Genomic DNA, 26,365 nt, shown 5'->3' with positions numbered 1-26,365 from the left:
AAGCTACTAAAGTATCTCTTCAAAAATTGGTACCAGCACAATGTCACAGTGCCCCTATTAGACTATGTCTGGACAACAGCATGTTCAGTATAAATCGCCGGGGATGAACTCGCTCAATTTCATTATGCAAAAAAAACAAACAATATAAATTTGGTATTGGGCTACACAGAGAAATACAGGGCCTAATTCCAAGATTAAATCCCCACTGTGGCTAACTCACGTCCGGTCCGTTCGGTGATGACAGAAAGCTTTCTGTCATCACCGAACGGACCGGACGTAAGTTAGCCACAGTCTATTGTTGGTTGGACCAGCCGGACTCCGTGACTTATACCCAGAAACGGGTGATATGCTTTTATCTTTTTATACATTGTGAGTGCACCAATAAAATGCTTTTATCTTTTTATACATTGTGAGTGCACCAATAAAATTTGTTTATATATCTTTATATCTACAATATTGCACTATCTAGTTCTTTAGAAGCCCTATAGGTTCAAGTAACCCGGGAGCAAGACAGTATAAAGACCTGTGATATGCGCATTCACGACCTCCTTATGTGAGTGTACGGTGTGAAATACAACAGCTTGAAGTGCCCGACAATATTGCACTATGGTCTTGTCTTTCTTTTGACTATCTATGTTTTGATAGTCTAGACATTTACAGCTATTTTAGTGTGTAAGTTGTATTGCATTTCGCCAGGGGGTGTACCATTTCTTGTATATCTTTTGCAACTGGGTTTATTGTTTAAAGGACCCAGCAATATCGTGGGTTATTTGTGCAGTGTAAAATGGGTATTAGTATAAATGTTATCGAAGAAAAGAGAGCCAGTAGGCGCCTTCTGTACACTAAAAAATGTTTTAATCAACAATCAACATACAAGTATCACAATTCACAAACACATAACATGTACCTATGCATGCATGCAAAAGAGATAAAAGCTAAAAAAAAAAATTAAATAAAAATAAAGTAAAAAGTCTGCATCAGATAATTACCGAGTCCTGATTGGATGGTGTGGATGCCAGTAATTATAATCCCAACAAGGGTCCAGAGCTGTGCAAGATGTTAGTATCCAGAGATGTAATACTGAACAATTTGTAATCCAAGGTAAGTAGACCACGGTACTTGTTTCCTAGCACGGCCACACCGATTTACATCGGGGTGGTCGTGTCGGAAAAATCGGGTCGATCGCATCGCATGCGATTTGGTCGCATGCGATGCGACCGACCGATTTTGGACCCGATTTTTTTTTTTAATGAAATGTAAATCGGGTCCCTGGGACCCGATTTTACATTGAATTCAATGTAAAATATTCCCAACCCCCCCAAATGTCCCGGCGTACACCCCACCCCACGATAGACGCCAACCCGAAGCGTGGCGAGCGCAGCGAGCCCGCGAGGGGCGGCGGTGCGCGTCCTCCGACCTTTTCATTCCCCTACTATCCACGTCGGCGTGGATTTGAGAATAGAATAGTGTGGTGAGCGCAGCGAGCCACCGAGCCCGAAGCGTGGCGAGCGCACGCGTATAACTTCACAGGTATACGCGTCCCCTCGCGGGGCTCGCTGCGCTCGCCACGCTTCGGGCTCGGTGGCTCGCTGCGCTCACCACACTATTCTATTCTCACTCCACGCCGACGTGGATAGTAGGGGAATGAAAAGGTCAGAGGACGCGCACCGCCGCCCCTCGCGGGCTCGCTGCGCTCGCCACGCTTCGGGTTGGCGTCTATCGTGGGGTGACGACGGGGACATCTATAATGTGAAATGGGTCATATTGGCCCATTTCACATTTTTCACATTTTTTCAAGATTTCAATGTTAAAAAATATTTTAACATTGAAGCCTATGGAAAAATCGGGGGGCATCGCGTCGGGACCAATGTTAATGGTCCCGACCGACGCGATGCCCCCAATATTTTACCTTTCCCGACAAGATTTCAATGTTAAAATATTTTTTAACATTGAAGCCTATGGGGAAATCGGGGGCATCGCGTCGGTCGCGTCGGGACCATTGTTAATGGTCCCGACCGACGCGATGCCCCCGATATTGTCTCCTAGCCGGCAAAATGGACCTGATTTCAAAGGAAATCGGGTCCATCGTATGGATCGTGTACCTTAACTTAAAGGTACACGATCCATACGATTGTGGCCATGCTAGGAAACAAGTACCTAGACCACTTGCTTAGCACTCTCTGTAGGATGCCCGATATTAGTTGGTGGCGTCCGTACTGTGGAATACAGCACTATCACCCGCAGGGTCGACACGTCAGTATTGTTGGTATTCAATGCTGGGTAGTTGTCACTCCAGCAGACCCGATACTCGTGGATGCGAATAGACTGAATCCCCTGGTGTTACCTTCTCACCGTCATGAGCTTGCGCCCAGTATGCTGTGTCGGCGTTACCGCACTGGCCTCAGTGTACGCGGCCGGCAGTAGTAGAACACGCCGCAGTGTCTGAAGGTGCCTATCTCGGGGATCAGATCCTCGCTGGTAAACGTAGCCGGGGACCGGTGGTTAGAGGTCGGTCATGTGTCGCTGCTGTATCCCTTTGGGTGTCTGGCTGCAATGTCCACAATTGACTCCTCACGAAAACGCGTTTCGCTGCGCTCAGGCGGCTTTTTCAATTCAGGAAATTTCCTGAATTGAAAAAGCCGCCTGAGCGCAGCAAAACGCGTTTTCGTGAGGAGTAAATTGTGGACATTGCAGCCAGACACCCAAAGGGATACAGCAGCGACACATGACCGACCTCTAACCACCGGTCCCCGGCTACGTTTAGCAGCGAGGATCTGATCCCCGAGATAGGCACCTTCAGACACTGCAGCGTGTTCTACTACTGCCGGCCACGTACACTGAGGCCAGTGCGGTAACGCCGACACAGCATACTGGGCGCAAGCTCATGACAGTGAGAAGGTAACACCAGGGGATTCAGTCTATTCGCATCCACGAGTATCGGGTCTGCTGGAGTGACAACTACCCAGCATTGAATACCAACAATACTGACGTGTCGACCCTGCGGGTGATAGTGCTGTATTCCACAGTACGGACGCCACCAACTAATATCGGGCATCCAACAGAGAGTGCTAAGCAAGTGGTCTACTTACCTTGGATTACAAATTGTTCAGTATTACATCTCTGGACACTAACATCTTGCACAGCTCTGGACCCTTGTTGGGATTATAATTACTGGCATCCACACCATCCAATCAGGACTCGGTAATTATCTGATGCAGACTTTTTACTTAATTTTTTTTTTTTTTTTAGCTTTTATCTCTTTTGCATGCATGCATAGGTACATGTTATGTGTTTGTGAATTGTGATACTTGTATGTTGATTGTTGATTGTTGATTAAAACATTTTTTAGTGTACAGAAGGCGCCTACTGGCTCTCTTTTCTTCGCTAAAGCTTTCTGTAAGGGCGGCAACCCTATACCAGAGGGCAGCATTCTGTACATCACACAGCACACGTGCCCCTAGCGCTCAAAATCACCCCCCATTAGTATAAATGTGCCTACAGCTGTTGCTAGGTGGCAATCCTATTCTTTACAATCCTTTTCGTTCAAATAAATACAGTTTGTAGGTCATATATTGAAATGACAGTATGTCACCAGTGAATATAGTTACTAATTTGTATGAGTAACCTGCGGCTAGCAAAGCGAGGAAGTTATGTCCAAAGCATGGCAAGCGAAGTCGCATAAAAATTATACAACATATGGCCACAAAAATATCAACCATTGTCATAGCAACATTTTGTGGGAAATTGACTAAGATGTGAGTTCTATTTCACTTGGGATGTTGCTATTGGCAACCAATCACAGACTGGTTTTGCAGTGTAAATCATTGCCGCTTATAAAAACTGGAGATTTCTTACCAAATCTCTCATCCTATTAAATGTCACCCATTTTTTTTAGCTCTGTTACAATAATTAGAAATACATTAAATGAATGGTGATTGAGGCACCTTAGTGAAGTACAATATAAGACACTATGGTATAAATTTACTATACCTTCTAAAAATGGTGGAGGTGATGCTGCCCATAACAACCAATCAGATTTTGTCAAAAATTTTCTCAAGGTGCATATACACTATATATATACTGTACAAGTTCTATAGATTGTAAGCTTGCGAGCAGGGCCCTCCTTCCATATGACTGTCTGTAACAACCCTGTTTGTTTTTTCCATATTTATAATTGTAAAGCACAATGGAACCTGCTGTGCTGTATAAGAAACTGTGGTACTTGTTTCCTAGCATGGCGCCCATCGCATAGCATACTTAGTGGTATGCGATGCGATATTCATGCTAAATTAACAGGAGTGCTTGTACAATGAAATATCGCATAGCATTGCATGCCAGCAAATGGCATGCAATGCGATTTGTAATTGTACAAGCACCCTGATGGGTGCTTACAATGTTAAATGCACCCCCACTATCAACGCCAACCCGAAGCGTGGCGAGTGCAGCGATACGCGTCCTCTGACCTTTTCATACCCCCACTATCCACGTCAGCGTGGAGTTGATTTTATACAGTGTGGTGAGCGCAGCGAACCACCGAGCCCGAAGCGTGGCGAGCGGTCGCGGAATACGAGCCCGAAGTGCGGCGAGCAAACGCTTCGGGTTGGCGTTGATAGTGGGGGTGACATTGCCAATGGGGGAGCATTTAACATTAAAAGCACCCATCAGGGTGCTTGTACAATAAAAACTCGGATCGCATCGCATGCATCGCATGCCGCTATATTGCATGTGATGCGATGCGATTGTATAAGATGTAATACAATCAAAATCGGGGGCGCCGTGCTAGGAAACAAGTACCGAAACTGTTAATTAATTAATTAAATATACACAGTAAGATACTCTCTTGAACCCACTGGATCCCATAACCATACAATCTTGACTATATTTACTTGAGATTTTGACTATATAGTCAACATCGGAAGCTCAAATCGCACTGTGTGTATGCACCTTAAGATTCAATAGGGAAATGATTGGTTACTATGGGAACATCACCTCTTTTCATTTTTGGAAGCTTTAGTAAATTTACTCCTATAAGTTCATTTCTTTCTAAAACTACTATAATAAATAATTCCGGCTATTGCCTTCTCCATGGATATTGGTGTAACAGTGTATAGTTAGTGCGCTGTAATAATCCATTCTTCACATCAACACTATCATTTTAGCAAATGGAAATGTTGATGGAACGGTTACATCTGGAAAATGAAGTTCTAATTATTGAAGTGCTTTTCACTTGGTTACAGACGGGAGCTTTCAGCATGTTACAACATTTCAGTGCATTTCAGAATGTGGTGAATCATTGGAAATGATCAGAATCATATGTGGCACATGATTGAGCAATCCAGCATGGAATGTATTTGCTATACTGGGAATATGTTTTCGCTAAAAGACATGGTACAGCTGTATAAAGCTGAATGGTAGCAATCATAAGTACATTCTGTGCTAGGGGTTAGGCTCCTAATGCCAGGTGGTTGCCCCAAAGCACTTGTGAGGTTTTGCCATGTTATAACTTTTTACATGTGTTCTTGTTTGGGAGTAGTAATTACTGAACTTGACTTTACACACGGTTGGGGGAGAGGGGGGAACAGGGTCTCTTGATCCTTGTTTTATGTCCCCCATATTTTCTATACAAAGTATAAAAAATAGGGTAACACTACTGTCATTTTTTGGGGGGATGGGCAGCAGTCCTGAGGGTGCACTGTCACAGGGAATGGGGTTTTACATCATATAAGGTTAGATAGCAGGATGATTGGGCACAGCATGTGTGACCCTTGGTGTAAGATTGGTGGCCATAGTTTGATTCTTTGGTTGTGTGTCTGTCTGATATGCTCAGTCCCATATGTTTATAATTGATGATCATTAATAAAAGTCTCTGCAAAGCTTGATGTTGATGTCATTTATAATGGTGTATTGTGGCCAATACCCTGTCTCCTTATATGAATTTTGGCCCATTCTGTGTGGCATAATGTGTAAGAGGCGTATTGAACTGGGAGGGGAATATTTTTTGCACATGGGGAGATGCTGGTAGATCATCGGTAAGTACAGTAAGTGTACAAAAAGTAGATCCTGGGTTACAAAATTCCGGCCACCCCTGATGTATGCAAAACTATGGCCAGAACACTCATGATGTTATTGGAAACTTGGTACTTGTTTCCTAGCACGGCACCCACAATTTTAATCTTATGACATAGTTTTGAGCGATCGATGCGATCACAATGATTTTTTCATTGTACAGGCACCCTGATGGGTGATTACTTTGTTATATGCACTTTTATAAATACCTCCCAACCGTCCCATTTACCGCGGGAACGTCCTGGTTTTCGGGGACGTTCCCGCGGCCTGCCTGGGGCCAGCACTGTCCTGCGGGGGGGGGGTGGTGGTTTGGAGTCCCCGCTGCCCCCCACTTGTCAGTGGGGAATAGACGCTGTGCAAAGGAGGGGGGAAGTCAGAGGGGCAGCATCGGCAAAATGGGCAGATGGGCGGCTGTGCCGCACATGAAGGTCCTGCTGGACCACCAATGAAAGTTGGGAGGTATTATTTACATATGTTTCACCTTGAAGACTTCATTTAAAAAAATGATAGGCAAACTTTATTTCACACATTCCATGAACCATCCAAGTTCTGTTGCCTTTTGTAAAATTAGACCATTGATTTAGCGTGTCTGGAGGCTGGATCTTCTTTTAAACTGTATTGGCATTCAGAATCATCCCTTATGCCCTAAATTCTTTATCTCTAGTGTTATATTGCAGTTCTACTCTGGTTATTGTGTCCTGTAGAGTTAAACTAATGTTTTAAAGTTCCTCTTAATGCCGAAGTCATCTGAAATGTATAAATTGTAATCAGTGACATGGCCTGAAAAAGACAGGGATCGATTTCCTGCCTTCGCTCCAGCTGCTAGCTTGCACTGACGCTGCAATGCATCAAGCCTGTTTCCAATGAATTTAATTGGTAATCTAGAGATACCCCACCATTGATTTATTCAATGTGATTCAAGATCAGCATGTGGCTCGTGGTTTTTATTCCGTAGGCTCATTCCTCTCTTTAAAGCATCTATGTTTCTGTGTAATTATTTATTTAACATACTACTGTAGTCAACTCAAGTTTGATATTTGATATTAGTTATTCTCTCCTGCCTTAAAATGTCTCATGTAATGTAGTTTATTAAGATAGATATAAAATAATTCACTTGCGTAGTGTTTTTCTTTCTTACATTTAGACAGTATAAACTAGAGACAAACTCTATTTCTAAATCACGATTTTAGGCAAAAAAAAGTGAAAGTTGAAACAAAAGCAAAATTACAAAGTTGAATAAATCACTGTGAATATAGAATGCTGCAACCTCATTGGCCCAAATGTGCTAGGTATGTGGCCCCAAATGAACAGCAAGCCCGCATATAGTCCAATCAAATAGCATCATATTAAGGTCAATTCAGGAGCCAATGTGGAGATTCAGTTGTAAGACAAAACTGGAAACTGAATGAGCGGTTTGGCCCTGGAGTGGCTGGTATAAGAATTTTATACAGCAGATAACATGAAGTACACCACAGAAGTTAAGAATTAAGGGGCAGCAAAGGATGCTGAACTTTAAAAAAGAATTTGGGATGCTAATGTAATTTCCACATGTTGATATATTGATATATACATATAACTTTTTGAGCTGCAACTTAAATCCCATACTTAACCCTCTGAGTGCCAAGTGAATTTGTCGAAATATGTGTGAAAATTTCTAGGCAAACATGTTTATAAATAATAATGACCTATCATTTTAAAAATAAAGGGAAATTTAATATTTTTTTACATACTTTTTGTAAATTTGAATTTATATAACAAATGTGAGTGAAGCTGGCATTTTTAATGGATATTATGGGTATTGCACTGGTGCAATACAGCGTGTTACTACTCTGCTCCCTCAGTAGAGATCAGGGTTTTCCTCAGTCCAAGCTGTATGTATTCTGAGTGTGGGAGGGTTAGAAGGAAGACATCATTGCGATTTCTCACAACTTTGCTGTTTATTTTATAGTATGTAATATAATTATACCTGCCATTTAGATACTTGTGTAGTTTCCAAGGCGGCATAGCACGAAGATTGTATCGTATGGAAATCGCATGCAATTTGCATGCAATGTGCATGCAATATGCATACGATTTGCACACCCCAACTATCCAGGCCAGCCCAAAGCGTGACGAGTGGACGCGGTACGTGTCCTCCTGACCTGTTCATACCCCCACTATCCACATCGGCATGGAGTTGATTTTATAAAATGTGACGAGCGCAGCGAGCCCCGTGAGAGGCCGTGGAAAACGAGCCCGAAGCGTGGCGAGCACATGCGTATTACTTGACGTGTAATACTTGTATTACTTGACATGTATTCCGCGTCCCCTCGCCACGCTTCAGGTTAGTTTTCTGTATTCCCTCGTGGGCCTCGCTGCACTCGCCACACTTCCGGCTCAGTGGCTCGCTACGCTCGCCACACTTTATAAAATCAACTCCACACCAACGTGGATAGTGGGGTATGAACAGGTCGGGAGGACACGTACCGCGTCTCCTCGTGGGGCTCGCCACGATTCGGCCTGAAGTGGATAGTGGGGGTGTGCTAAATCGCATTGCATGCAAATCATATGCAAATTGCATGCGATTTGCATACGATGTCAGCCGGGGGGCAGTGCCTCCGTGAAACTACACAAGTAACTCCATTTATTTATTTTAATTCTACATGTATAACCTGCAATCCGCTATTGTTTCAGTGTACAACATGGCTTCTCCCATAGTGTGTGTACCAAGTGTGTTTACATTACTTTGCCCTAACGTGATTTCCTGTACAATGCCAGCATCATCTGTATGGAAACAGGCAGATATTGGTGAGAAGATATATAACATAATTGTATCTGCTTCTTTTTGTATTTACAAACATTGAGGTAGAAAAAATTTCAACACTGACTTATAGGAAAATGACTATTTTAGTTACCTTCCTATGTAAACGTTAAATGTAGCCTTTTGTACTTAAAGCGTGGGTACATCATGTCTGGGGCTGAAAGGATGCAGGAAACTTCAAAGCACCCTAGAGGAAGGAGATTGCAGCACAGAGGACAAATCCACCTCGATAAACACAGTCTACGGAAATTCCTGCTTGTGAATGAGTACAATTAATAATGACCTAGACTGCCATTTAGCACGTCAGTGATTCTATTTCTGTAATCAGGTGTTTCCATACTTGTGCCTTTATGTTCTCTACACACACAGATATTGGTCTAATAAAAGATAAAATATGGCATGTATTTGTTAATCAAAAAAAACATTGTAGTAGGGCAAAAATAGATAGAGACAGTACAGCAACAACATACTCGTACGACTTATCTATACCTCAACATGCTTAAAAGTTTATTTAATAGTGGGAAAAAACTGGCTGAACCTGCTGCTCAAATCTGCTTAATCAGTCACATGTAATTGGCCCAGTTGGACCTGATGTGGCTGCTCAGCACTTGTTGTTTCCATGTCTGTAAGCCATCATGGCTGCAATAACACACCTAATTCAGAGATATAAAGGAAATTAATAATAATAATCATTTTATTTATATATATACTGTAGTGCTGTTTCTCCAACAGGACCCATTTTGATGGCACAAAAGTTGCTGCTTATGCATTTATTAGTTGTACAAAAAATATGCATATACTGTATGTGTACAACATGATGTACATAGACCGGTATCTAACTTCTGTTGGTGGGCTGAATGTGATCTACAGGGTTAGCTATTAATTAGGAAGGATACATTGATCATAGGTTTTCTGATAATCTCTTTCAGTATTTTCACATTTTCATTTAAAAATACGCAGCAAGTAAACCCAGGGACATATATATATAATGACAAATACCATTATAATTGAGAAGAGTAAAACATTTGACACTGTAACAGAAAAGAGCCTGGATGACCTCTTGTTCAAACAAACGATTTGTTGGATGACAGTCCAAATGGGATAGTAAATGGTGTAAAATGTACTGGTAGGTCAACTGGCTTCCAACAAAAATTAACCCTAGAATGTCTGTGTGTGCGTGTACATGTGGTAGGGAATATAGATTGTAAGCTCCACTGGGGCAGGGACTGATGTGAATGTTCAACTAAACTCTGTAAAGCGCTGCAGAATATGTGTGCGCTATATAAGAAACTCTAAATAAATAATAATACTTGGGATGACAGTCCAAATTGACACCTGGTAGCACTGTTTTAAATAGTGTAAAGGGGCATACATGTGGTGTGAAATGAACTACTGATATGGACTATATAGTAGTACCTATCTGTAGAAAACATAGTACATATGGCACAGTGTGTATACAACTTGCGATGCTGATGCCCACCACCGCAGGGTTAGTATTGCAAGAAAAAATAGCCTGTGTATTAAGCTTAGTTTTAACTAGAAAATATTCCATCTAGGATGAGCTATTTCTAGTATAGCCAACATCGTATATAGCCAAATAGCCCCCCAAAAACGTGTAATTTAGGGGTTTATGCAGGGTTGGTTATAGGATGGGTGTATATAACTCTTAAAAAGAACACAATGCTCAGGCACGCATGTAAGAAGAACAGAAGATCCATAAATGTGCCCTATGTGGGTGTGTATTTTATATGAGGATATTAGAAATAAATGTAGATGACTGTTGATAAGGAAGGGAGGGTACGCAGGACCCCCAAAAGTCATGACTACCCCCCTAGATATCCAGCCTACATTCTGCACCCCCTTCGTCATGCAGCATCTCTTTTAGTATTGGGGCCCACTGGATCTCTCTGTGGCCCTCCATAGTTACTCTTTGACCCTACATAGTTACTACACCATTCTAGAAATGACTTCAGCTGACTTACTTATAGTAGTTTGTGAACAATGAGGTTATAATTCCAGCAATACAAATGCACCAGATGATTCTGTAATAGGGTTTTGCTTAACCTGAGAATACAAGGGTCAGGGACAAAATGCCTCTGACCTGAGAGCGCTTGGTATGTTATGCCTCCTTAAAGCAGCTGCTTGGATGAGGTGGGTCGGTCCCCAAAGAAACACAAAAATGAGATCAAAACTACAGAAAGCAGAGCTGGGAATTAATGATGGGTGAATCAATGCATTTAAAAAATACAAATTTAATAAAAAGTACAAATCGAATAAAGAACAATCACAATAAAATGACATGCATAAAACACTGGTATAAATATGAAAGGTGGAGGATTAATCATCCAGATATCAAGGACACCTTGATAAAGCTGGCGTTAGTCCAGTGAAACGCGTTGGTGGTGCTGCTTCACTTTTCTGGATCCAGGGTGTTCTTTGAATAATCTTCTACCCATTTACCTGACCACAAGGTCCCCACTTTATTGGAAACTTCTCAGCCACGCATCTCCAAATGTGGATACAAAATACGGTGAGCTAGAAGGTAGGCTCCAACACCAGCCACTCCCTCAGCCAATTTACAAGACCTTCAATTGCTGTGTTTCCCTGGGATTTCCTCTACAAATTGGGACTAAAGAGTGTGTGGATATTGCAGGTCACAACAACCCTGGCTGTGGACAATCTTAACCACGTGAGATCTGGATGATTAATCCTCCACCTTTCATATTTATACCAGTGTTTTATGCATGTCTTTTTATTGTGATTGTTCTTTATTCGATTTGTACTTTTTATTAAATTTGTATTTTTTAAATGCATTGATTCACCCATCATTAATTCCCAGCGCTTAGGGCCGGCGCCACCACTAGGCAGCTTTAGACAATTGCCTAGGGCGCCGGCCACTAGAGGGCGGCACCGCAAGCTGCAAATTATTCTGTTTTATTATTTCCATAGCGCTGAACTCAGTGAGGGCTGGATGCTATTTACCCTAGCCCAGGTCATTTCAGTTTAGGAGCGCTGCAGGAGGCACACAAAAGGAGGAGGAGAGAGCGCCCCCTTCCCCCCTGCTTGGGTCACCACTGGCAGTCAGCTGCAGCAGTGACCCTCCACTGCTCCCTAGCAAGTGCGGGATGTGCGGAGACCGCTCTGGGTGTCACCATTTAATGGGTGACACCATGCAGTCATGCCTGCAACCCCCATCGGATACACTCCCTGCAGGCTTTTGCATCATCATTTGCATGATGGTTAGGGGTCGGGCACAGCAGCCGACACACAGGGCGAGGAGAGGGATAAGATCGGTGCACCAGCTTATAGTACCGTGCAGGAAGTTAAAACCAACAGATGAGCCTGGCTGTCATTCCACGGGAGTGTCTATTCTCACCAGCAAAAGCCTTTCCTCCAGGTGCTGGCCGGGCCAGCCTCCAGGCTTCCTCCAACCACTCACAGTGCCTCATAGCTGCTGCTGCTGCTTCTGCTCAGTGCTCTTCTGCACTGAGACATCAGCCTGTAGCCTGCCCCCTTGTAGCACACGCCTCCAGCTCCGCCTCCTACTCATCTCGGCCCAGGCAGACTCCACCAGCCACCACACTGCTGCTACAGTCCCAGTCCAGAACTAAAGAGAAAACAGGTGACTACAGTAAGGTGTGTCTGTGTGAGGGGAGGGGGTGCAGCAGGGCTGGGGTTTGGGTGTGTTATTGAGGGTGTTGGGTGCAGGTCTAGGGTATGGATGTGTGAGGAAGGGTGCTGGGTGTAAGGCTGGTGTAGGGTTGTGTGAGGGAGGGTGCTTGGCTCAGGGCTGGGGTATGGGGGTGTGAGTGAGGGTGTAGGAATGGAGAAGGTCCTTGGTTTAGGGGTGGGGTATAGGTGTGTGAGGGAGGGAGGGTGCAGGGCTGGGTATGGGTGTGTGAGTGAAGGTTCTTGGTTCAGGGTTGGGGTATGCTTGTGTGTGTGAGGGAGGGTGCTGGGTGCAGGTATGGGTGTGTGAGAAAGGGTACTTGGTTCAGAGCTGAGGTATGGGTGTGTGAGGGAGGGTGCATGTCTGGGGTATGGTTGTGTGAGTGTGGTTGTTTGGTGTAGGGCTGGGCATACGTGTGTAATTCATAGGGAGGTGACTGTGGTATATGCGAGACAGAGTGAGGTGGTTCGGACAGGAGCACATATGTGTGAGGGGGAGATGGTGTAAGGGGGTATTTATGTATTAATATATATTTGTATGTATAAAAACTGATGTTTTTCACTTCTGGTTTAGTTGGGGGGGGGGGGGGGGGCTGTCAGCAGAATATTTTGCCTAGGGTGCCATGAAACCTTGCACTGGCCCTGCCAGCGCTGCTTTTTGTAGTTTTGATCTCATTTTGCTTAACCTGAGCCTGTACTGAAGGTGTGTGGTAAGCTTTGTAGTATATTCATTTCTATATTATTGTCTCAGTCTTTATGCATATGTAATTTTTTTTATTCATTTTTTTTAAACTACAGATGGAGCGCCAGATTCCCTTAGCTGGCACAGGCTGGCGTAGAGGCGCTCCATCTGATGGGGACGTGGGAGCATCTTACACGCATGCACATCCCCGTAGACATGCCGGCAGGGATCGCTTCATGAAGACAGACAGGGATTTGGGGGGGGGGGCTGCAGAGTGTGGCGGAGGGCTCCGTTGGAATGGGTCCCACAAGTGTTTCGTGTGCGCGCGCCCCCTTGTGGCGGCTGGCGATTCTGTTGCTAGGAGCAGCTCGGATGAGAGCTGCTCCATTTGTATAATATACTGTATATGAAGTTGTTTAGTTTTGCAATATTTAATGCAAAGACATTTATATGTGATGTATACACTTTATGCTACAAATCATATGCAGAGTTGGGTCTTGAGTGCCCTTCAGTGTGGTGATTACCTGAGATAATTTACCTATGGGAAATGAGTAACTTGTCCATGCTGACTATTACAAATCCATAGTTTGCTAGTTAATCATTAACAATACAGGACCTATTTTCGTGAATAAAGTGTTCATGACTTTAGCTATGCAAAACTTTGTGTCACCTTAGACACCTCTTGTTACAGGCAAAATAAAATAAATATTTTGTGTATTAAAGGGATATTATGCCAAATTTATAAATGTAACCAATACAAAAATGTAAATTTAAAGCAGACACCTACTTTCCAGGAACATCTTGGGAACCTCGGTGGTGAACACAAGCCCTTTTAAGAGTATTCAAGTACCGTTAAGCTGCCCATATCTACCTGCTATCACCCACTTACTCAAGCTTGAGCGGTTGATTACATGATTTGTGCTGAATCTTGTCATCATAGCCCTTTACCCAATTTAAAATACAATAATCCATCCATTTTATAGCGGATGCCATCATGCCCCCCTGCACCGCCCACCCATTCAGCCCCACGCCGCCCACTGTACTGTAATAATGTAGTATATGAAGCCCCATGCTATCCTGTAGATGCAGTTGTGAAACTTTTTACCAAATAACAATAGATGCACCCGCTGGTCATGACAATACAGTTTATCAGTTTACTACAAAATTGTGACTTCACGTGGGGAAAAATCAAACCCTGCATTCCTTGGCTGTATTGTGGAGATGTGGTTTGTTTGAAGAATGGAATATAACTCTAGCATTATTTTCAACACCCCACGTGCATTTACTTCAATCTGTACTTACTAGTTAGAACACTGGGGGATTCCTCTCCATTCTCCCAATGTTTCTAAATAGGTCTTGCTGAGTGGAACCCTCAGATGCAAAGAACTTTGACCCTCATTAGGGAAATGATGATGATGATGATGACGACGATGTTTCATGTAATTTATATCATGGTTGAAATGTAATAGGGTAAGAGATTCATAAAGTGAGAGATTTGGTAAGACATGTCCAATGTTTTTTTTTTTTTTAAAGAAGCAATCATTTACACTTCAAAATCAAACTGGTTTTGTAGTGTAAATGATTGCCGCTTTAAAAAAAACTGGAGATGTCTTACCAAATCTCTCACTTTTGCAATCTCTCTGCCTATTACATTTCACCCCATGTTCCTTCTTCCAGGTTTTTTTATTTTCATTATTTTTTTTTTTATACACAGTAGTTCTTAATAGTTTGCTGAATATTTGTTTAGACTGTAGCATCCACTGGGTATATTGTTGGAGGCAGTCCCATTTTAAGATGTTTGTTATTACCAAACCTTGAGACTGGAATGTTTCCTAATATACTCCTCCGTAGGATCACTGACACAAATATTGATGTATTTAGTACAAGAAACCTCAAATATATCCGGTTCTGATAATCTCTTTACACTTTTCCAGCCTCTAGAAATAGTTTCATATAGAATTGCTTGTGTCCTATTCCTGGACTCTGGTGGTTGATTACACTCTAGGGTCCATTGTTGGGAGCATTATCCAATTTGCTTGCTTCTTAGCGACTTGAATACAGTATGTTTCATGTGGCTCAAGGGAATCCTCAAACTTTCCCAGGATGTCAGGAATAACAATCCTGGGGTACACATGGCTTAATCATCGCTGCCATGATACCTAAAATATTCTGTTTATTCAAGTAAAGTTTTCTTTTTTTAGATACATTTTATTAATATATTTTATGTGCTGCTCACATGGGAAAATTTTACATTTTATGACCATAAAATGTATTGGTCATAAATGGTATATAAAAAAAGTGTTAATTGGAAAACTTTTGTTTACATTTTAGTTGACATTAAGGAAAATGTACCAGTTACCTCTGGTTTCATATCATATTAACCCCTTCCCGACATTTGACGTACATTTACGTCATGGTCGGGAAGTACTTCCCGACACATGGCGTAAATGTACGTCATGGATTTAAACTGTCACCGCGTCTATAGACGCGGTGACAGTTTAAACATGTCTGCTGTCCCTGACAGCAGACATGTCCCTGCATGCCCAGGGGGGGCTGCGATGCCGCCCCCCCGTCGGCGATCGCTGTGATTGGCTGTTCAGTGTGAACAGCCATTCACAGCGTTTTCTGTGTCACCGGCGAATAACGTTCACCGGTGACACAGGGATCGGAGGTGATTGGTGCTGTAAAGTACAGCACCAATCACCGCGGGGTGTAAGGGTGACACTGGTGTCACCCCACCTCACCCCGCCCGCCCCCAAAGGCCGTGATTGGTTCGTCGGACCGACGGACCAATCACAGCCATGGAGGGGGGTTTAAACTAACGGTGACTGCACTGCAGACGCCATTCCGGTCTGGAATTGCGTGCAGTGCGGTCACCGTGCCTAGCTGCCGCGATATACTGACCTGAACCTTGGCAAATACTTACCTGATCACTGCCTGGATCTTGCTACTTCTTGTGACTTCCTGTGCTGTGTTGTGCTGCTGCAGTGTCATCGAGTTATAGATAGAGAGATAGAGAGAGAGAGATAGAGAGAGATAGAGAGGGCTAGTGACAGAGAGTGCCATATTTTGTGCTGCTGCAGTGTGATAGAGTTATAGATAGAGAGATAGAGAGAGATAGAGAGATAGTGACAGATTGTGCTATATATTTTTTATATAACTGACTGCTGCCCCCCCTTTTGTGCTGATCAGTATAAATTAACTGATCAGCAACTTTTTGGGGGCGCAGGTTTTTTTTTTATATATATATACCTGTCAGTGCTGCTGCTGCAGTGTCATAGAGTGATAGATAGTGAGAGATAGAGAGATAGAGAGAGATAGTGACAGAGAGTGATAGAGACTGCTATATTTTGTGTCTGCTGCCCCCCTTTTGTGCACCCCCAGCAACTTTTTGGGGGTGCAGGGGTTATTTTTCATATATATAACTGTCAGTGCTGCTGCTGCAGTGTCATAGAGTGATAGATAGTGAGAGATAGAGAGATAGAGAGAGATAGTGACAGAGAGTGATAGAGAGTGCTATATTTTGTGTCTGCTGCCCCCGCCTTTTGTGCTGATCACTATATCCGAGGTGATCAGCAACTTTTTGGGGGTGCAGAGGTTTTTTTTTTTATATATACCTGTCAGTTGCACCAAAGGTTGTGCACCTGCTGCCCCTCACTGGTAATCAGTGTCGCATCACTGATCACCTTTTTTTTTTTTTTTGAGGGTGCTGTGGGGTGTTTTTTTAATTTTTTTTTTACACACACTGTGATTTTGTGGGTGTCCTGTGGCCACTGTGCTCTGATCAGTGACGTACATCACTGATCAGCTTTTTCGGCACAGGGTTGATCTATTTTTTTTTTTTTTTTTTTTTATCAAATTCCTGTTGCCTTTGAGCGCTGTTCAGTGACGGACGTTACTGACCAACATCTGTGCTCAATTTTTGGCGCAGGACCTTTTTTTTTTTTTTTTTTAACCCCTTCAATTTTTTTTTTTTTTAACCCCTTCAATTTTTTTTTTTTTTTATTGGGATCAAATTCCTGTATAAAGTATTTTTTTTTTCTGCACTACATACACACTACACACTACATACCCCCCGGGTTGAAATAAAGTTTGTACCCCCCCCCTACACTATACACGTGTTGAAACATTTCACTACCAGTAACACAAAAATAAAAATGGCATCCCAAATGTCATCCCAAATGTCATCCCAAATGTCATCCCAGTCATCCAGAAGAATGTATTCAGCGGAGGAGGCATATGCCATGCTTGCCTCTGACTCTGACACAGCCAGTGAGGCAAGCGGGGAATTTGAAGGATTCGTCTTAAGCTCTTCTTCCTCCTCTGGTGATGAGGGACCCCCTCAAAGACGCCCCTGTAGAGCAGCTGAGACCCCCCCCAATAATTGATCTCGTATGGACCCCACCACCAGACAATTTTGAGCCCCAGGTTCCTGAGTTTTTGGCCATGCCAGGAATCCAATTTGATTCCACAGGTCTCAGAGAAATTGACTTTTTCAAATAATTTTTCTCTGATGATTTTATAAATTTAATGGTGGACCAAACTAATTTATATGCCCAGCAGTTTATTGCTCAAAACCCCACGTCATCATTTGCTAGGTGGACCCCTGTAGATGCAGTAGAGATGATGACGTTTTGGGGTCTGGTGTTTCATATGGGCATAGTAAAAAAGCCAGAAATTAGGCAATATTGGAGTACAGATGTTCTGTACAGCACCCCATTTTACCGTATGGCCATGACCCGGGCTCGATTTGAGACGATCCTTAAATTTTTGCATTACAACGATAATGCACAGTGCCCACCCAGAGATGATCCCACCTTTGACCGGCTATTCAAAGTCAGGCCGGTCATTGATCATTTCAGTGCCAAATTTGAAGAGATGTACATCCAAGATAAATTCATTTGCATAGACGAGTCCCTTATACATTTTAAAGGAAGGGTTAAATTCCGCCAGTACCTTCCCAGTAAGAGGGCAAGGTATGGCATAAAAATGTATAAGCTGTGTGAAAGCACCTCAGGGTACACTCACAGGTTTAGGATATATGAAGGGAAGGATTCAAGAATTGAACCGCCAGAATGCCCCCCCTCCCTCGTAGGTGTTAGTGGAAAAATTGTCTGGGATTTAGTGCACCCCTTCCTGGATAAAGGTTATCACCTCTATGTGGATAACTTTTACACTAGCATCCCCCTGTTTAAGGCCCTTGGTTCAAGAGGTACAGCAGCTTGCGGTACTGTGCGCAAGAACCAAAGAGGCCTCCCAAAAACGCACATTGCCCAAGTAATGAGAAGGGGTGAAAGCAGGGGAATATGCACCGAAAATATGTTGTTGGTCAAATATAAGGACAAGAGGGATGTCCTTATACTGACAACAATTCACGGAGACAGTACCACCTCCGTCCCTGTACGAGGTACCAGTACCCACACCTCAAAACCTAATTGTATCCTGGATTACAATAGGTACATGGGCGGAGTGGATCTTTCAGATCAGGTACTGAAGCCGTACAGTGCCCTGCGGAAAACAAAAATCTGGTACAAGAAGCTGGCCGTGTATATCATCCAGATGGCACTGTATAACGCTTACGTGCTATTCCGTTCTACCGGCCAGAGGGGGACATTTATGCACTTTCAAGAGGAAGTCATAAAGGGCCTAATATTTGGGAACCAGCAGGCAGAGGGCCCCAGTACTTCTAGTACTGGCCCCCGTATTGTACCAGGGCAGCATTTTCCTGATGAAATCCCCTCCACTGGAAAAAAGGGCAGGACACAAAAAAGGTGCAAAGTTTGCTATAAAAAGGGAATAAGAAAGCAAACTATTTTCCAGTGTGACACTTGCCCCGACAAACCCGGCCTATGTATAAAGGAGTGTTTTAAAATATACCACACATCTATGGATTATTAGGTTCATAATTTCACCGTGCTTCGGGGGTCTTGCTAATGCCACATAGCACCCACCATTCATTCCACCAGAATCTGAGCCGCAAAATCCAAAAATCACTCCTTCCCTTCTGAGTCCTGCCATGCACCCAACTGGTATTTTTTGGTCACATGTGAGGCATTGCCGTACTCGGGAGAAATTGGGGCACAGATTTTGGGGTGCTTTTTCTCCTTCATACCTTATGAAAATGAAAAATTTTGAGCCAGAACTGCATTTTTGTGTAAAAAAATTTAATTTTTCATTTTCACTGCCCAGTTGTATCAAAATTGGTGAAACCCCTGGGGGTTTGAAATGTACACTATACCCCTAGATGAATTCCCTGAGGGGTATAGTTTGCAAAATGGGGTCACTTGTGGGGGGGTTCCACTGTATTGGTGCTTTGGGGGTCTTGCTAATGCGACATAGCACCCACCAACATTCCACCAGAATTTGTGCTGCAAAATCCAAATATCACTCCTTCCCTTCTGAGTCCTGCCACTTTTTGGTCACACATGAGGCATTGCTGTACTCGGGAGAAATTGGGGCACAGATTTTGGGGTGCTTTTTCTCCTTCATACCTTCTGAAAATGAAAAATTTTGAGCCAGAACTGCATTTTTGTGTAAAAAAATGTAATTTTTCAGTTTCACTGCCCAGTTGTATCAAAATTGGTGAAACCCCTGGGGGTTTGAAATGTACACTATACCCCTAGATGAATTCCCTGAGGGGTGTAGTTTGCAAAATGGGGTCACTTGTGGGGGGTTCCACTGTATTGGTGCTTGGGGGGTCTTGCTAATGCGACATAGCACCCACCAACATTCCACCAGAATCTGAGCTGCAAAATCCAAAAATCACTCCTTCCTTTCTGAGTCCTGCCATGCACCCAAATGGTATTTTTTGGTCACATGTGAGGCATTGCCGTACTCGGGAGAAATTGGGGCACAGATTTTGGGGTTCTTTTTCTCCTTCATACCTTCTGAAAATGAAAAATTTTGAGCCAGAACTGCATTTTTGTGTAAAAAATTGAATTTTTCATTTTCACTGCCCAGTTGTACCACAATTGGTGAAACCCCTGGGGGTTTGAAATGTACACTATACCCCTAGATGAATTCCCTGAGGGGTGTAGTTTGCAAAATGGGGTCACTTGTGGGGGGGTTCCTAAATCTTAGCATCTTATGGTGCCTAGAAACCTACATGGTGCCTAAAAAATAATCTCATAAAAAGGAGGCTCCAAAATCAAGTAGGTGCTCCTTCTATTATGAAGCCTGTGGTTTGGTCAACGAGCACACTAGGGCCACATATAGGATATTTATGAAAACAAAAGAATTGGGGGAATCAATTTTTAGTCACATTTCTCTAGTAAAATGTACTGTGTTCCTTAGAAAAATGTATTAAAATTGCAAATCTGCAAAAAAAATTGTTTTTGAAATTTCACCTACACTTTGTTTTAATTCCTGTGAAACACCTAAAGGGTTAACAAACTTCCAAAATGCTGTTTTGAATACTGTGAGGGGTGCAGTTTTTGAAATGGCATCATTTATGGGGGTGTCTTACATACAAGTCCCTCAAAGTCACATCAGAACTGAACTGGTCCCTAAAAAAAAATCAGTGTTTGAAATTTTCTTGAAAATTTGAGAATTTGCTATTCATATTGTAAGCCTCCTAGTGTCCAAAAAAATTAAAAGGAAGTTGAAATAATGATGGAAACATAAAGTAGACATATGGTCTATGTTAGTTATTAACTATTTTGAGTGGTATGATTATTTGTCTCACAAGCAGAAAATTTAAAATTTTGCAAATTGCTAAATTTTCCATTTTTTTACGACATTTTGGTATTTTTCACAAAAAAACACAGACTGTATCGACCCAAATTTACCACTAATTTGAAGTACAATGTGTCACGAAAAAACAATCTCAAAATCACTGGGATAAGTAAAAGCAAAAAAAAGTTATCCCCACTTAAGTGATACATGTCAGATTTGAAAAAAAGGGCTCTGTCAGGAAGGCAAAAACTGGCTCTGTCAGGAAGGGGTTAAACATATGGGTTGTATTTCTTCTGGTAACATTCAATAACATTTTCACTGAAAGGAAGCACTATGGAACCACTCCCGAGTCACAAGCAGCGGCATTTGTGTCCGTATCTTTTTGCCTGTGACTGTGGGCCTTATTCTGGTTCACTCTTTCTTTTCAAATTCCTCCTTAGATGGACAAAACCATGTGCACTGCAGGGGGGCAGATGTTACATGTGCAGAGAGAATTAGATTTGGGTGATTTATTTTGTTTCTGTGCAGGGAAAATAATGACTGCTTTATTTTTTACACTGCAATATAGATCTCACTCTGAAGTAAAACACCACCCAAAACTCTCTCTGCACAAGTAACATCTACCCCACCTGCAATGCACATGGTTTTGTCCAGCTAAGAAGGAATTTTCCAGAAGGAGTGAACCTGAATAAGGTCCTGTATGTAAATGCCACTACAAGTCAGCCGTATGTAGGGACTGAGATGGCATAGGAAGACGGTAAAAATATAGCTTTGTGCACCCTTAGATACATCCATTGGTTGCACCATCAAAACTTGCACCAGCACCAAATTAGGTGCAGATTCTCTATACAAATATGCCCTCCAATGTGAATGATTGTGTGTCTGAGTTCGCAACCACTACAGTGACATTTCCATGCCACTCCCATAACATGCCCATAAGATGGACTATCTCTGTGCATCCTCTAGCCACCTGTTACTGCCCAGGAATACCCAATATATTTTCAACACATTCCTGAATTCTAACTGCGGCCTGTGCACATGGACTGTAGAAGCATGTGCAGAGAAAATTAGAGGTATATGTACAAGAAAATAAATCCCTCATTTGCGTCCAATATCACTGGTCCATCCGACTCAGCACTGTTAACTTAATCCTCTAGACCCATGGTGTCAAACTCATGGCCCTCCTGCCACTGTGGAACTACACTCTCCCTGCATGCCCTGCCACAGATTTTATTTAATGGATTGCTAAAACTGTGGCAGTGCATCCTGGGACATGTAGTTCCACAACAGCTGGAGGGCCATGAGTTTGACACCAGTGTGGTCTAGACCCATTGCTCTGATCTCAGACATTAAAGATCCCAACACTTTACAGGATAACAGCTAATTCTAGGCACCTATAAAGCATTAAAGAAAGTTTTTGACTACAGTAAAAACTGGACCGATACAAGTTTAATGAATATAACTTTCATAATTTTCACTTTTATTGTAAATAAAATCCATTCCATTGACATTCTTGTAGGCTGTAAGCTCCAAACCATATCCATTTGTGCTTGCTTTTACCATTATGTGGTTTGTATGTTATATTATAATATTCCAATTTTAATTATTTTTTTTATTTTTTCCCCAGCAAATGAAGCTGTCTTTTGAATCACTGGCTGAAGACGACATAGACTCTTGAAGAAATGCATCTTTCTTGGTGGAGGATTAAAATATATATATTTTTTAAATCTTGCAGTAATATGTTTCCTACACCAAAGCACTGCTTGGCTTCTCAGGTTTAGAAGTGTTTTTCTTTATTTTCTGTATTGCTTTTATTAACCCTTTGAGTGGCAACGTTGCTGTGACAGATGTTGAAAATATCCGCTAAAAATGCCCGCTCACGGTGACTGTTTTTTTTTTGTCAGGCTCAAGATTTGACTAAACTTCAATCAGTTGATTTCAGATCATTTGTCGGCATTAACTTAAGTGATTCATATTCCTCCACAACGACCCTGGAATTTTTAGCTGACATTTTTGCATATCGCTGACAGCAATGTTGGCACTCAAAGGGTTAAATTGTATCTGCATTAACTGGTGCCTGCATGTTGTTTCTGTGCATTTTGCTTTGTGTGTACTGTACAACGTGCCTCAATCAACAATATTCTGCAGTTCCGCTGGCTGGTAGAGTGTTGTTTGTGCTACAGTTCATCCAAAGCCTGGGTGCAGAGGTGCAATGCTTATAGTCTGCCTGTGCTTATAGCTGAGCCAGGAATGTTTACATGTGTGTATACCAAGCAGGTTTATATGTACGTCTTTAATTACAATTGATTTATTTTTACAAAAGGATATGCACTACACCAGCTCTCCCATGGTTTACCCTTCATAACCACTGAGATAAATGAAACTATGAAATACTGTAGAAATGATTTAACAATTACGGAAGTGCAATAAGTTCTAAGCATTAATATTGTTTTACTGATACAATTATGCTTTACAAGGGACTTTAGATAATCCACATTGATAAAAAAGTAATAAATACAAATAATGTTACAAAGTACCAATTAGTATTTTTTGTATATCAAATTCTGAAATACAGGTTCATATTTTGTTCTTATTAGATCATATTTATGGCAATTGTAAGGCAAAATAATAAAAAAAATCATTATATTGTTTACAAAGACAAAGGGCATCTCCAAAGTGACTGTCATGATGTTGAAGGACTTTTTGACAATCCCCGTTTCTCCGGTGGTTTTACCATTCTATGAAATCTAGAAATCATGTTATTAACATTATTAGTTGTTCCTATGAGGGGGTCTGTGTTGTGTTTTTACTGTTTTTTTTTAATCGGCTGTATTTAGTATATGTACCGAGCAATGGTTGCATGTAAGAATAGGAAGAAAATGTCCAAAAATGAAAGTCCTTTAGTTATTAGTTGCTCTCTTCTTTCGGCCAGATGTAATAACACTCTAACAGGAAACAATGAAAAACAGGGCGTGGTTTGTTTTTTGTATTTTAAGGTACTCAATCACACACATACATGCCCACACACACACACACACACAAAATATCACAAGTCTCATGCAATGTATTACAAAGTCAGAGAGCCAGGCCCCCACCTCTTCTCCCCCTCCCTGCTGTGAGTATAATTCTTTATCTGCACTCGCAGACAGATGTACGGGTGGCCACACACTGCTCTTCGGAATGGTGGCACCGTCGGCTCCTCGTCCTCCTTCATGGCAACTGCCTCCAAAGGTCTGTGGGAGCTCCTGCTGCCCACTGCACTGCCTGTTTGATTGACAGCAGGCAGCTGTCACTAATAAAGATCGGAGTCGGTTTGCTGCCGACCCCTGCTGTTGAGGAGGGACTAGCAGCCGTACGCAGTTATTTTTAAAGGGGTGTGCTGGCGGCCATGCGGGATAGAAGCCTGGGCCCTATCTGTGAGAGGGGCCGGGCCTGGAACAGTTGTCCCCATAGCACCCCCCTGATGGCGGCCCTGATGTCCCCTTTGATTAATGTTACAACCCCTTTTCAGTGGGAGGTATGATATTATAACACAAAAAAATATTTATAAAATGTTTACCACTCAGCTGTAAATGGTGGAAATATAGAGAGAATACAAATCTAGATTCAAGGTAATAGAGGACTCCCCTCTTAGCCCAGGAATACCACCAATAAGGACCTTGACAAAGACTCCCAAGCATTAAAAGGCGTTGGTCAATTTGGATCCATATCCAAACAGATCTGCAGCATTCCCAGAAGTTCATATATCTAGTATCTCTTCACAATTTGAGGGACACATCACTTCCTTAATCTAGAACAGGGCTTCTCAAACAGGTGGAGCTAATTACTTCACTTGTGATTCTGTGAGTAGACCTTCAAAACATGCACTGTGTGGGGTCCTGAGGGCCGAGTTTGAAAACCTGTGATCCAGAATTTCTCCTCATGATGTGCCCAGTGCCCTTCCTGTGCCTGCTGCACGTTCTCTGACATCATGAAGTCATTATGTGAGGGGTAGGGTTGGCTGGCCCAGTGAACCTCTGCAGCCTGATACCAATGCGCAGAAGGTTTTGAAAAGCATAACTGCCCACTCAGAACCTCACATTTAACTGCACCTCACATTTAACTACAAATGCAGCTGAGGTGAATATTTCCAACTGGGTGCAATATGTAATGCAAATGTAAATTTCTTTTTGCATCCAGGAAAAACACTGTGTGCTTTAGCTTGTAGCACACAAACCCCGGGCAGGTTTATTTTTACACCTCGATTTAGAGTTGACCTAGTACGCTCTCCTCCCAGCTCTAAATCTGTCTGCGCAATGCAGATTTCCCTGCCTGTAGCTAAACATGTTATTGCCAGGTTGAAAATGTGTACTTACTAGCTGGATTTACTCCAAATGAAAGAGAGAATCTAAATGTACAGGAAACCTGTGACTGGATTTGGTTCGTTACATCCCTATCATCCTATAGTAAAGGTTATTAATGCATGTTTTTCTTAGAAGTTAAAGTGAAAGGAAGCAAATACTATGTAGTAGAAAAAACATACCTGAGAACTGAAGCTGCTACCAGGTAGATTCCCAGCCGCAGGAAGACTGATGAAATAGCAGTTACACAATAGTAAGGAATAGAAAAGTTCAGATCTGTAAGACAGTTGTTAATTTAGGAAAGGATGTATCAAACCTTAGAAAGTGGAGAAATTGCCTGTTACAACCAATCAACGTCTACAGTAGCTATCGTTTAGTACTTTCTATAAAATGTAAGCTAAAAGTTCATTGGTCACCTGTCCTTTTTAGAAGGTTTTATACATCCTTTTTTAGATGGTAAATCTAAAAAATCTAAATCATTGTGATAATGAGATATGTCAAATCCCTGGATCAATCACTCTAATAATGTCCACTATTAAGCATAGCTGTATGTATAATTTCTTGGAAGAAAGAACAGAAATCCATTGTCATTGTTATTTTTCTATCACCTTGTCATGGATAATAAGTCCACAGTGTATCTCCTCCAGTTCCCTCTTACAGTGCTCCCTGTATCTTTCTACATTGCAACAAGAACTAATGATGCTGAATATTGCTTCACGCAGACTGTCGGCAAATGAGGAGGTGTACATGATCAGACAGGCATTGTGTGTTCTATATCTCTGTGTTTGCTGATGTCATTTCATAAAAAATAAACAATTCTCTCTGGTCAATTGTGCTCTCTTTCAAAGGACTTAATCATTTACAGAACTCCACAAACTTTGCTGGACTTTTATTATACATCACATTTTTGATTGTTATATTATTTGCCTCTCTGTCCCAAAACACATCCAAATACTGTATCACACACACCAATTTAAACCAACAGGAGTGTCCAGGCAACTAATTGCCCACCAGGCCATGTATTTTGTATTGGACGTTCCACAAATCAAGTGTTCAAGGGCCTGATTCAGAGCTGATCGCTCATTTGCACATTTGCCGATGACTGCGAGTGGTTAGCCACCGCCCAGACAGAGA

General features: G+C 42.2%; 1 protein-coding gene across 1 annotated transcript in view; it reads left to right on the top strand.

Moving 5' to 3' along the window:
• The window catches only part of ANO10 (anoctamin 10), a 244,512-nt gene extending 218,451 nt beyond the window's left edge, over positions 1-26,061 (top strand). The window contains exon 13 of the mRNA XM_083188677.1: positions 22,519-26,061. Coding sequence (XP_083044803.1) covers positions 22,519-22,569 — 51 coding nt within the window. The 3' untranslated portion in view covers positions 22,570-26,061. The remainder of the gene's footprint in view (positions 1-22,518) is intronic.
• The last annotated feature ends 304 nt before the right edge of the window (positions 26,062-26,365 follow it).

Source organism: Crinia signifera, chromosome 5 (assembly GCF_055691185.1).
Source record: "Crinia signifera chromosome 5, ASM5569118v1, whole genome shotgun sequence".
Taxonomy (NCBI): Eukaryota; Metazoa; Chordata; class Amphibia; order Anura; family Myobatrachidae; genus Crinia; species Crinia signifera.
Note: the sequence above shows the minus strand (reverse complement) of the source record. Positions and strands in the feature narration are given on the sequence as shown.